Source organism: Diorhabda sublineata, chromosome 1 (assembly GCF_026230105.1).
Source record: "Diorhabda sublineata isolate icDioSubl1.1 chromosome 1, icDioSubl1.1, whole genome shotgun sequence".
Classification (NCBI taxonomy): domain Eukaryota; kingdom Metazoa; phylum Arthropoda; class Insecta; order Coleoptera; family Chrysomelidae; genus Diorhabda; species Diorhabda sublineata.
Window position 1 is genome coordinate 40,065,599 of NC_079474.1, and position 15,173 is coordinate 40,080,771.

A 15,173-nucleotide genomic window follows, 5' to 3' on the forward strand; every position below is an offset into this window, starting at 1 on the left:
CATTTACTTATTTATTGATTATTATTCTATTACGAGTAAGTCCAATAAATGTATCTTTCAGCAGTCGTAAACAATCGTATTATTTTCTGAAAGCTCAATCATGAATTATCTTCTTGTTTATTACTTATTATTTATTATTATTATAGCAATATTAACAACAAAACTAATTCATTTAATTTCATTCTAGTGTATTCCTTTTCTATTCATGATACAAATAGCACGCATAAACATAAAGAGAATATAATTTTCAATAAAACATTGCTAAGTTCTATAATAGTGAATCACCTGTTTGTATTAACAATTTCACATTATATATACACATATAACAAACTAATCTTCACTTATAAATTGTTCATACTAAGAGTATCAATATAGACAAGACAGATTTCAGCATTCCATGAGCTTCTTTGGCACTTTATTCGACTTCAAAAAATGTATTACTGCGTTGTTCATGACATTTACTCGACAGATAAGGCAAACTAAGTCGGCTATAATAGCATTTAATTGGCCATTTATATAATCATTATTACATACTAAATTTTATAAAATATGTATTGAAAATTCAAAATTGAGAAGTGAATTGAGCTGATGCTTTTAGTTTGTCGCAAATAAATATCATTGGATAGTGTTGGACGGTCTGGATAAAATTTTCTCTGTAGATTTTTCGTTATTCTGTCATTTTTGGTACTACATCTCATTTAATGTGAACCATTTTGAAAATTACATCGTAAACTATCTTAATCGATCGTTGTAATTCTCTAAATTCTCCCAAGAATAAAAGAATATAGTTAGTCCGGTAGGTCAAAAATTGTTTAATAAACTCTAGTGATGTACAGATCAAGGCACAAATTATTGGAAATTTTCTGAACTATAACATCATAAAAATCTATTTCACTCTAAAATAAAGAAATTGAGGATCCAATTTTTTTAAAAGTCAGAGAAACATTGTTTATGGGACAAGTTTAGTAAAAATAATGAAATAATATTGTTATAATATGAATATAGATATGTTAATAAGAAACTATACATTTACAATTAATAATTCCGAGATGCTCGATAAACTAAAAGCTGTAGTTTGATAGAAAGTAACAACAAAATTTCGAAAAATTCATTTATTAACGCTTAAGCGAAAAGGATATTTTTGATTTTACATTGATTTTAACAACAAATTGTACAAGACTAAGCCCCACATTAAACAAATTGTCATACAATCATTGGAAGCTTAACTGAACATACTGTTTACAAAACCACTATATAAAAATTTACGATTATCCGATTTTCTATGTGTTTCGTTAACCAAGATATTGTCTTTAGATACTGAAAGAAAATATATGAACATTACCAACCGTTTCAGAAATTCCAACTTATATTAGAAGCCGAGATAAATATGGTACTAACAGAAAGCTACAACGAATTTTGAGTTTGTTAATGATTTGGTGGGTTGTTGAATACACTCTATTAAATGATCCATTTTATCATCTTCATTACACCACTGGATATAACTATAGCATGTTAGCAATTACAATTACGATTATTACAAGTTTTTTGATGTGGCTTTTCTACACCTATTTTTTCATTAGTTGGAATATAAAAAAAATGAAGGTAGAGCAACTTTTTTCTCAAAACGTGTGAGTGAAATTTTAAAAATTTCGACGACGTTGTTTATTAGAGTACAACTTTTTCTCGATAGCAACAAATTGTATGTCGAAATTGTTGATATTCTTGATATGAAAGGAAGATTTAATATTTATTTGATATTATTTTTACTATACTTGCCGCATAAATATATTTTTAAATTAAGGGGATCAAAATTTTCTTTGTAAATCTAGTTTTATGAAATGATATCCTTAAATTTAGACCTTCTACTACGATCAAAAATGATAGTAATATAGTAGAAATAGACTCAAATTTTAAGAGTTTGCTGCTTATAAGCTGCCTTATAAATTTCGCCGAAATTTATCCAAGAATTTAAGAAAATTATATCAAAATATTTTCGATTAGGTACATGATATTCCATCTCTGAAGGAATAGATGTCGTTTTCTCAGCTTTCTCGAACTATGTAGTGAAGTCTATCAATAAATCCTTTCGTAAAAATCTAATGATATACTGACTATGCCAAATCCTAAGCAAATTTTTCTCTTTTCTCAAATCTAGTTGCAACTGTACAGGAACTGATCAAATTAAACCAATCGCGTAATTACATCTATTAGTGGTTGATATCTTCAGGTTAATAAATATAAATCACCTCTACAGGTCGTCTAGATCCTTGGCTTCAATCTTCTCCACTTCAATCCCTTGCTACTTCTCCTTCCTACCTCATCTATATTCCTATATGACTTTTTGTTAGCCATTTTTTCTTTACTTGCCCTCTTCTTCTTCTTCTTCTTCTCCCTCTAGCACCATTACCACAAATCTCTACTGGGACAATTCGGCAATGTGTCCTAATGTTTGTCTTATTTTAGGCTTCCTGTATATCATCATTAGTTCTCTGCTTGTATATCTAATGCAGATAACTTTTGCCATTTTGAAGCCGCTATATTTTTTATTGCGGTTTATTGTTCTTCATATTTCCAGTTTATTCATATCTAACTGCTAGTCTCACAATTATTTCATAAGCTCTGATTGTGACTGCTCTTTTTTCCCCTCAGTATTTTTTATAGTACTCGTGATTCTATTTCTGTATTACCTTTCAGAATGTATTATCTATCTCAATATCTTTTGGCTTTTTAGATGTTGTGGTGACTCCTAGATACCAAAATTGATTTACTTTCCCCAAGTTATATTTTGTCCCAGTTGTTATCCATATGTTGTTTCGCTTTGTTTATTTGTAAGGTTTTCCCTCAACTAGAAATTTACTCATAATCCTTTCCATTTCTCTCTTCGATCTTGTTTGTAACACTAGGTCATTGATATATGCAGTGCATTATGCTTTATGGTGAAAGATAGAGCCTGTTGTTTGCATGTTACTTTGTCTTAATACTCTAATACTAATATTTACAAGAATCAATTGCCACATTTATGACATAAATCTCGTTCCACAATTCACAGAATTATGATTGTCTACTTTACTCATTTATTAATTAATTCTCGATAGAGAATACATATCCTAGATATTTCATTGTTGAACAACTGGCATTTATTAATTTGAATTCTGCTTATTTCAGTTTTTCGTCAAGGCGATACTGGAAAATGCTGGTACGCTGTGATGTCTGGTACATTGGAGGTTCGAATGAATCAACCTGAAACTGATACAAAGGTATGTAAATTTTTAAATACCGCATCGACCTTTATAAATAACTAACTCACCTCTATATTGAGTACAGGTAGTCATTTTAAGAAATTTGAATTGTAAATCCCACTTCTGAAAGAATATTAATTGGGTTTATTTTAAATTAACCAGGAAGCTCTTGAATAATCAAGGTAGTTCTAAAAATATGAGGGAATTTCAAATTAGACGTTTTTATGATGCCTGAGAGTACATACAAGCCGTAAGTTGGAAGAAAAATTTGGATTTTTTTGTGCCAAATTCGAATTTTTCTAATTACCGAAACAAAAATAATATACTGGGTACCATTCACGTAGGAGATTACACTTGTTGAAAATGGTGAGAGTAGAAACGTAGAAAGTTCTTTTAATAAGAAATTTACGTAGCTTCGGATATTTCAACCCTGTTGACTTTCCAACTATTCTATTTTTCAACACAATTCTCTTTTCTTTCCACAAATTTAATCCAACGAGTTTCGGATTTTTTCAAAACATTCAAAAAATATATGTATCTACTTTTTCTGAGGTCGCTTGCCACCAAGCTTTCACGGGAATATAATTTTATGGAAGGAGTCATATTACGTGAGCATAGTGGATAAGAAATAATCGTAATGCAGCTTGGCTTATGTTTCCGCAACAACAGCTAACGAATGAGCGGGTGTGTTCGGCATCCAATATAAAAAATTCCCAAAATATTGTGACCATAACTATATTGACCGAAAAATGGTTTTTACTTTCTTCATAGTATGTTGTTGTGTCATCGACAGGAAAATTCACGAGAGCTACGGTTGAATTCTCAATACAAGGAAGCTTTCGATTAGCTTCAAACAATCGCGGCACCCACAATGCGGACATCTTTTTCATATTTTCATCATCATCTGTGTTCTTTAGACAACTTCTAATAGCAAAGAAACAGTTACAAATCGTTCCATGGAACGGAGCGCTTTCAGAATAATATTCACATAATTTATCTCTGGTTTTGCCAAATGTTTAGTTGCTCAAAAATTTTGTATCGAAAACTTTTTCACTCCATATTCACCTAATAATGAAAAGGGTTTTCTTTATATGAATATTTGTACTAATCTATCTATCTGATTGATGTAAAATTTTTGACAGATGACATCAAAAACATGATGGAAACTACCTACATGATCATTTCCTCTTCAAATTGTCCTCGTATATATAATTGTCATATTGATATCAATAATATTCATGAGTAATATAATTATAAAAATTACAACTAGAAAAATCCGGACTACCTAAAAAATTATAACGAATAATGATGAGGCCCGAATCAGCGCGTTTATAGATACAAAAAGATTATAATGGCCAGGTCCCTTAGAACGAATGGATGACGATAGGCTCTGGAAACCAGTTGCACGGAAGATATCGGAGAGAAAGAAAAAAAGAGGTAGACCAAAAAAATCGATGGAGGAAAGCGGTGGAAGAAGAAAGAGAAACATCTAGAGCTAAAGAGAAAAAGCAAATGACCGAAAGAAATGGAGACAAATTACAAGGCTATGGACCCAAATGGTCTGCATATAAGCCTATATATAAATAGAAGTAATGTGAATAACATTTTAATGAATTTAGTTAATTCAATCTTTAATAATAATGTAATTCATTTGAAAAATTGGAAAATTTTGAAAGTAAAAGTTATAATTATAATTCGTATATTTTAATATATGAATATGTATATTTAGCTCATACATACTCATTCTTGCCAACGTACAAAACAGCTAAACAAAAAATATTCTACGTAAGTGATTTCACGTGACTCGTGGGATTCCTGCTTATCCCGTAAAACATCACTTTCGGAACTTAATACGTAAATTATGCATATAGTACGCGAATATGTTCAGACATGTTGTTGAATGATGAAATATATGTTCGCGTAGAGGAATTATGTACATAAATAATGAATAAGTAGATATATTACAACATACATGAAACAGATTGAGAAAGTAATAATATTTCTTCTTTAACTGTAAACTGTAATTGGTATGATTTCATTTATTGTGCTTATAAATTTCGCTTATTCCATATGTTAACAAGCTTCTATATATTTCAACAGCTACCGAGATGCAACCATCAACAGCATATCTGGACACTTATTACAAACAAACAACGTATATTAGAAACGGGTTTAAAAATAGCAAATTGAACCAAAAAGCAAAAAAATAGAAAACAGTTGAGAAACACTGAGGAACGCGCATTTAGAATTAGTTATACTAAACAGTAATAAATGATATATAATTTGATGAAACAGCAATAATCACAATTAATAAAGAATATAACATTAGTATGAGAATAAAATTATTGATGGGAAAATTGATGTCACTATTATAAAAACATGGGGTGCATCTCAGTAAGCGAAAAAATTATTTGAACTGCCCTCGGACAAGGAATCAGGATGAGATTGGTTACAACACGAAAAATTAGATTAAAAATATCATACAAAGTACCTTCCGGATTTATAATACTGAGGTTTACTTTTTTGTCAGTAATTTCATTCTTATGATAGAATTACTTTTTAATTCTGAATTTGATTATTGCTAAAAGCGCGATTTTAAAATTTTAATCACGTCAATAGTTAAAAGGACCATGAATGCAAATAAATTGTGGAATAACGCATCAATAAAATGATCAAATTGTTCTTTTAATCGTTTTTCATGTTAACAATAACTTTTTCAATCAAACAATAACAATTGTCGTGCATGTGGGTGTTTATATAATGAAACTATACGAAGTTAAACATATAACACAATGATTTATAAGGTTATCGGTAGTAGAGAAATATTTCATTCCATTCATTTTTCGATACACGTTTAATTAAATCATCTATTAAACTATTAAACATATCAATTGTATGTGATCATTGCTCTAAAAAAAAGTATTGTAATGTTTTGTACTGTTATAGTAGAAAGGCAATAACGTTGATCTAATACTCATTGTGTATGTTACGGTAAATGTACACTTTTACCGTGAAATATATACATTTCCCTAAAAGTTAAGTATATGTGAACTGAATATAATGTAAACGTACATTTCCCTGCAAATGTGTACGTTTGCCTTTACGTTTTGGTAAATGTATAATCTTACCTTCATGTTTTAAGAAAAGCTGGAATACAAATAAAGTGAAAGGGTTGTTGCAGTGAAAAAATATTTATTTAAATAAACATAATACAAAAGACCCTAGTAACGAAAATTATTTTAATTACAAAATGTAAATGACAAACAAATCATACTTTTCTTTGCATATTATGTCGTAGACTATGATTCCAATATTCATAAGTACAATTTTCGTCCTAGTTTTTCAGGACCAATATGATCGTAATCGAACAAATAATAATAATAACATATTTTTCTTTATTATAACATTTAAATTTTATAAAACTATGAAGGAACATATAGAAACTTCATAATGAAAACATCGTCACCAATCACAGCTGCAAGAAATTTTCCTTTCGAAAGATTACACATTTTGATAGCTTGACTTTCTAAATTTTCCCTTACTTTCTCTCGAGAATTATCAATTAAAATGCGCACCTTATTAAGAATACTTGCGATTTCGTATTCTGTATGCTCACATTTACCAAAAAGACATGGTAATTGTGAATTCAATGTACATTTCCCTTATTTGAAATTGTTAATGTTAGTTGAATGCACATTACCCAAAAGAGGAGGCAAATGTGCACATTTACCGAAAAATATGTACATTTGCCGCAATATCTACTTTTACCGTAACATATACATTATTTACTGAGGTGACTATCATGCATATGTTTGTTTATCATTGTGACATGGATACTAAAAACAGGCTAACCACGTAAATCATTCTGAATTCTGTTGGTTCTCCAAGAATTCTATATTAATACGAGGACCACTCTGTTTCTTTCGAAATGCCTCTAAGCTAGACTGCATTTACAAATACCACCAATTATAGTAACTGCAGTTAGTTTCTGTAAGACTCGAATGTTGCATTACGTATTTGGTTGTCAACGTTCTTTTTGAGCAAAAATGTGGTAACTCTTGGAGAAAAATCTGTGAAAGTGTATTCAATTTTACATTATTCTCGTTATTATATGGATAAAAATGTTACTTCTCAGGTGTGAACACTTTTACGACTAAGCCAAACTTTCTCCCTAGACCAAATTCGTATTTTCTCCCAAAAAAGTTGTAGTAAAGACTTAAAAAATGATCATACACTTTATTGAGTTTTAAAAATAATAATAAAGCAATAATCAATGAAAGACTTAAGCCTATATGCCCGCCATTTTTAATGTTTGTTCAACCACTTGCTTCTTGTTTTCTACATTTTCATAACTTATATCTGTCATTCTTCAGATGTAATTTGATATTTTAACTGCGCATTGATTCCTGGAACGAGCTTGGTAGTCGACCAGATTGGTGGGCTCGCTGTGGTCGCTCAAGTTTTAAATATGCTCCAAAAATTAGATCAATGAAAAATCGTGAAACAATAGAAATGTTGAAAAAATGATGAATATCGTATTCTTTCTAAAAAAGTAACATATAATGGATGGTTCAAATTCGGAATTTTTGATTAAACGTAACCTCGTTCGTTATTTAGTCAAAGATAATGTACAATCCGCGGAAAAGTATCCATAATCTCTCGAGCGATTCGTTAATGAGTATCTCTCCAAAACTCAATTGTATGAATTCCACCGACGACGGCATGCCAGTTAGAGCGAATGTTACACTGTTATCGAAGAAAGTGTTGTATACCGTGATTTGCAACATGAAAGGTATGTACAACGAGATGTGAATGCTCAGTATTATATTATAAACATGGTGACACCTGTTTACATTTCAAACTGACGCGATATTCCAACCCGTAGTGTGCTATTGCTGAAAAACAATGCCAGACCGCATACAGCTCTGCTTACGATGGACACGTTGAACGATTTGGGTTGGGCAACATTGGAACACTCTTCTTATAGTCCCAATTTGTCCCCATATTTATTTAGTTAATTGAAAGAGGCACTTAGTGGATAGCGAATCGAAAGCAATGCAAAGGTGAAATCCGTCGTGCGCGAATGGTTACGTAACAAGCCGAGAGAAGACTAAGACTATCTGGAAGAGATGTAAAAAAATTTAGCTAATAACATAATTCATAGTTTTATTTAAACTACCCTCATACATATCATTTTTTAAAATTTCTATTCTCCAGATGAGCCGTGTGTGGATCTTTCACATCAGCAAAGTCTATAAAGGTCAATCAAGTTTTTTTCCGTAGCACAAGATTAAGGTTGAAGATCGACATACGAGGATGAGTTAGACGAATCCTCAAATTTTTGAGAACATTAGAATATGTCAAAATATGACTGGCTTTAAGCGTTTAAGTTGTGGAAGCTTCTGCTAAAAACTTGTAGGTGGTGATGACTTTGAACATTTTCCTAAAAAGACTGCATTTTTCTTGTATCTCAAGATATATTACCTTGCCTAAGTATTCTGAAAGCTTTTTTATTACACAATGCGATGAAACAGTTTTTACGTTTTCACGAAATTTATAATTCTATCCCCTTTACATATAAAATTGGGACTCACGAGCACTGTGAATCAGAAATAATAGCACTTTCCATTGTACGCAAAATAAGAGAAATTGTTGTATGTACGACAAAAGATGAGTTATAACCCTTGGGTTTCCCTGTATAAAATGATTAATGCTAATGATAATCTAGCAATAATTATATTTGATGAAATCCCCAGATATCATCTACAGATAGCAACTAATTAGAAGTTCATTACTTGAGATATTCTACACTATTAATTTCTCGTAAATAGGTAGGAAGTTAATTCTCGGTCACCTCGGAAACTTTAAAATCGAGTTAGCTACCAATTTATCTGTGTTAAGTTAAATTTATGGGGGCTTTGATACACAGGCACACCAAAACATGAATATGGAATTTCGCATAATGGAACATAAATTACAGAGCTAGAGAAATGCCATTAGTAAATTGTCTTAGACACTTGTTTGAAAGTGATTTTTTAGTGAAAGGTAGATGCAACTTTGTTTTCAGTTAATCGGCTAGCTGCTTCAATTTATAAACAATTTTTATACTAAGACATATGACCTTATGATAGTTTATTGAAAATGTCATTATCTGAGCAAAAATATTTCAAACTAATATACAAACAAATAAAACTACGAAGAAAAGTATGACTCTAAAACACCACTTTGTTTACCTCCTTGTCAGAATTGATCTTCAGCATTGGTTGATTCTTATTATCATGCTTACGCCTTTCTTTATGGGAAAGCTCGAAGAGTTTTCGCCAAAAAATTTGATTCGAATATTATATCCAACGAAATAGCGTATCAAATATATTTTCAACTACTTCTACACCAACATCACCAAAACCACTGGAATGTTGTTAGATCTATTGTGGTCCTCCCTTTTCCAGCCTTATCCTCCTCTGTAATACTTTGCCAATTGCATTCCTATGCCTACTATGTTCGTTAAATTATCACATTAACGTAGAATGTGCTCTGCTGTATCTTCCTTTGATTAGCACAATAGACTTAAGAGCTCTATCAACAATACGACCACCTACCAATATTCATTTAAAAACCGACAAGAGTTTTGACTGTTTTAATTTTTTCACTTATCAGGTATGTTGTGAGTTTTTACAACGTAACCATTTTACTTGTCTTTGAGCTGGTACTCCACCACAGAGGGGTTCCGATCCAACGAAGGACATTGACGTAGCTTGTTTATCAATTTTATCTGCTTTTCTGTTAGTTTCGTAACCTTCATACTTCCATATCCAAGCTACCGTAACTTTACTACTGTCACCTGGCATGTTTAGGGCTCACACATAATCTCATACTAACTTTGAGTTTATTTCTACAGAAATATGTGCTCTTACCACAACATGGCTGTCTGTGAAGTGGTTTCTTGTGCTCAGCTAGGCTTTCTAGGAATGTTATACCTTGTGTTAATTCCTGCTTTTACACAGTCGAACTCTCTTCTTAATATAATTATTTTACGAGTAAATTTATTGTCAATGTTGTATCTTGTTACTACTGTATCAATTCCTATAGTCCGCAATATGCGTCTAGCTTATAAGTTATTAACTGAAGAAAAGGCAGTTTTTTCCATTGCTGATTCCCTTTTTTATTATCATATGGTAGCTTATGAACACCAGTACCAGTTTTTCGAACCCTCTTCCTGGATATTTTTGACCAAAACTTTGGCTATTAGTCTGTTCCCAATTCTCCTCGATATATTTCAACAAACTATGATACTGATTCGAAATAATCATAAATATTAGCGATTTTTTCGTATGACTGAAGTATTTACAATCTCTATTTATTCCACTATACTTATATTAGGCTCAGTGAAGACAATAATAACTAGCTAGAGCAATAGAAAATTTCTACCATATTTTAACCGCTTTTGAAAATACTGGATGACTTATACCGTTAGTTCTTATGCACGAAATTTTATTTAGAACGTGAATCAAAATAAATTATAGTTATATTCGTAATTCGCATAAAAATTATGTCGACGATGAATTTCCTTCATTTTTTCAACTAAATATGGAATGGAGTTGCAATATAGGTACTACATATTCACGTGATCAAACCATAAGTATCAAGTAGAGACGTCGTATTCAATATTCAAATCATGAAATGATTTCCTATGTTTCCATATTTTCTACACAAATAAAAATAATATTTCGCTATATAATGTTAATACGGAAAGATTTTTGACATCAATTCACAGGTATTAATTTCCCTGGGAATGGAAGACGAGAGAAAGAAATTTTCTATTTCGTTGATATGCATTATTCAACGCTTCTGGGATGAGTTTCAAAAGTTGTTTGAGAATACTTCATAATTTAATGACTGAGTGAATAACTATAATTTAACCTCGGTATTATTATTTGAATTTAGAAAATATTGAACCACATAATATTCATAATATAGAGATAAAGTCAAGTAGTATTTCAGAAGGCTATACATTCTTTAACAATCAACTATTTTGGTAATAAAATTTTCATTGGTCATTTATATCTGTTCAAACGTGTGTTTCGGTGACTTCGAAATCTATATTAAAACCAAGCATCTGAGAAGGTAATGTAAGTAAAACTGTTTTAGCATATTAGAAATAAGTCTTATAGATAAAGATAATTGCTGGTTAATAATAAAAATGAGGTTGCTTTTGAAACCTATTTTTAGATATGAAATAGAAAATCTATGAAGAAACATCTATCAATATGGAAAAGCCGAAAAATTTGCACCCAAAAGTGATGTACGCAACATTTTATAAATGATGAGAATGAGAGTATCACAAGTATCAAGAAACAATAACTTATTGAAAGGTTTTCCAAATATATAATCATTAATGTGAAAAATGAAATGTACTACAGAAGGGATGCAATTCTTACTAATAGATATTTGATATTAATGTAGGATCATCGATATAGGAGGAATATTCAACACAAACGTTATGAGAGTCTATTTGAGATTTTTGGAAAATGTATCCTTATTATGATTTTTCTCAGAACCATCTCATCTTTTACATAAAACAGATATCTCATTATTTATTAAATAGATTAAGAAATTATCAATACGTTAAAAACGTATAATTGTATATCAGAAAAACATATATTTAATTATAAAAATTTGAGAAAACATAATCAAATACAAGAAATAACATTTGTAGATATAATTCACATACGTAGAAACCAGGAAGCTTTCAATAATAAAAAAGATCTAAATAATTTGAGTTAAATTTATTATTCTATTTTATGAATTTCAATGTGGTTGAAGCAAATTGTATTCATGTGGTGGTGATTTATTAATTGATTCAATTACTCAATTTGTCAATGTCGAATTATATTTTGATAAAGACCGAAATTAGATCGAAATGTCCAGGGTATCATCCATAAAAGAAGCCATTAATAATTACGAGACACAAAATCAAGCGATTAATCAGCAAAAACATGAAAAAAGTTGTGAAAATTGGAAAATTGTATAAATAAAAAAATTAAGATAATATTTAGATATATTAAAGTATCAGTATCAGTAACATTTATGTGGTTGTAGATGAAACCACCAAAATTTGAAATATTACATGAAATCTAATTATTATAGTGCTGTGGCGTTCTTTATATGCTCGTAGAATATTCATATACAAATATATTAATGAAGAGGAGGGATCAACATCATACTTTCTCATGTATTTAAATGTAACACGAAAATCTACCTTTAGAGAAATTCCACGTTTAATACCTGTTCGTTTTACACTGAATTATTTTGAGAACGGTATGGTAATTAGTAAAACTAATCCTGTAGGGAGTGACCTAATGGAAAATACCCACTAATCTATTGAAACTGTTTTTATTTGAATAAATACAGATAATTGATATTAGTTATAATATATATGTTTCAAAATTAGTTACTTTTAATAATTTTTAAAAGACATAAAAATTGACGTTTCGACTAATTTTAAGTCTATATCAAAATATGATATATTTTCATTTATATCTTTTTTGTTCTTACGAATGTGAACCATTTCTAAAAATTATCTTCTTTGTGTATCAGATTTCGTTCCAAGGATTTTTGAATCTCTATAATTGAAATTATGGTTTTTTGATATTTCGTGGTTCATTGGTTTATCATATTGATAACCTTTTAGTCTATTCTCTAAATACTGAGAAATCTACCCTATCTAAACAGTAATTTTATATATCAAATGCCTTGTACTGATTTTGACGCTATCTACGGAATAATAAATTAAAGAAATTCTGGACGTTTCGCCATTATCAAGAGAGGGGTGGTGATAGGACGGTTATTCGTTCACTGGTAAGAGGTGATCCGATTCCATGGTTTCAATCTGCTTGCTCCGCGCAACGAATCACCTCTTTTTGGTTGATTACAAGACTTCAATCTGACTACTACTTGGAATTTCAAGAAATCAAAAGATGAAACAAAAAAATATGAAATGATTAAAACAGAGAGAAGATGCTAAGCATATTATTTTTATTTCTATTGTATTCATATATTTTTTGTTTAAGTTTTCTCCGTGATATTTCAAGGAGTAGGCAGATTGAGACCTTAGAATTAACGAATAACCACTATAACCTCACCCTTTTTATTGATAATGGCTTCAAAGTCGGAGACGGAATGTCGAGAATTTTCAAAATTCCAACTCTAATCAATGACAATATATATATGAAGGTCGAAATATAATGTAAAAATATAAATATTTTCCATCTAAATGAGGATACTGAAAATAACTTACATACTTAATTAAACAAGAATTACGGTATAATACATTTTTCATAAAATGTAAACTCATTTGAATCAAAAAACAAATTTTAAAATGACAATTAGACATAAATATTGTGTTTATTGATTTTGGCTGCTATTCAATTGGATTTTTTTATTGAAATCTATCGAATAGAAGATTATGTTATATTAGATCGTAATGGATGACAGTGACTTTGATATCAGACGAGATTTGGCGTCTAATAATGCTAATTATAACAATAATATATTAACTATTCATATACCTTGCGAACGCGTTATTTTTAATATTTTATTTAATATATTGATATAAATCTTCTAAAGTTTCAATAATTGTGAATTATTACAGAAATTCCTGTTTTTAGAAACAACAATAGAAAAAAAATAGTTGAATAAACTCAGTATAAACTATGTATATCTCGTAGATTCTAAAAAAAAAATTCAACGATATCCTTAACGACAAAACCTTTCAAAATTCGACGTCGTTTCTATAGAATTTTAATTCACAAAGACAATTGAATAGCAATCAAAATCTATAAACTCCATATTTATGAAGTATATAGTAACTAAGGGTTGTGTTGCATCATATATCAATAGGAATGAACCTGTCGATTCATTCTCACTTATTATTATATGTGGTTAATGTTTTGAAGCTCAGTATTATGAATATTATATTATAATAAAGTCACGTCATACTACCAACAGAAACTTTCTCATATTAGATTGATGACCTCTAGCTATAACATATTATAGCGCCCACTCCGATGTTATAGAAAAAGACGTCCTTCATAAACCAACGTCTCACCCTCATAATTTTTCATCGTCTTGTCTTATAATAAATAATTTTGCTTCTCCGAATTTTCTGCACTATATAACATAAGCCACTCCAATAAAAAGACAAAGTAAAAATCCGTAAATGAATTATTGAAATCTTTATCTTTTATTTCCCACTTTTCTCCTTGTTTTTCATATCCATTCCTGACCATCTGTTGTGTTTGACGGTGCAAGAATAATATTAAAATAATATCAAATAATCGTGAAATATATGTGAGCGCACTGCGGATATTTTTCACAACGAATAGCAGTTTTCAAATGTGTTGCAGGAATAACGTAGTGTTTGTTTAATGGAATGAATGTACTTCATCAACGTGTTGAAAGTTTCCATGAAGCACATTTAAAGACCATTTAAACTCTGAATGCATCGGCGGTACAAGGTTTGTGGATGTACAACAATGTAATACGTAAATGAGCGGCGATTCTAAACTAATAATTTAGACAAAATGCATGTTGACAGTTGTTAAGAATCGCTAAAATAATGATTTAATTTAATAATATAGTATACAGAGATAAAGATAAAGCACCTATTTTGAAATAATAAGCTCGATTGAATTCCACTCCACTTGTTAGTGTTCCCATAGATTGCTCCGTTTACCGGATATTTTGTAGTAACTTTATTGAGGAATACCTTTGTTCTAACAAACACAATCTTTATCAATGGAATTAGCATTTATCAAATAGGGCAAATTATGCAGATTATGATAGAAAACATACTCCTCATTTGCTCAACAAACCTTAGAAGATTGATGAATTCACTTAGCTTAGAACAGCTTAATTAATAAAGGCAACACATAA

General features: G+C 30.2%; 1 protein-coding gene across 1 annotated transcript in view; it reads left to right on the top strand.

The window, feature by feature from the left end:
* The window catches only part of LOC130446450 (rap guanine nucleotide exchange factor 4), a 281,452-nt gene that overhangs the window by 156,429 nt on the left and 109,850 nt on the right, over window positions 1-15,173 (top strand). Inside the window, exon 3 of the mRNA XM_056782724.1 lies at window positions 3,166-3,257. Within this exon, the coding sequence (XP_056638702.1) occupies window positions 3,166-3,257 (92 nt within the window). The remainder of the gene's footprint in view (window positions 1-3,165; window positions 3,258-15,173) is intronic.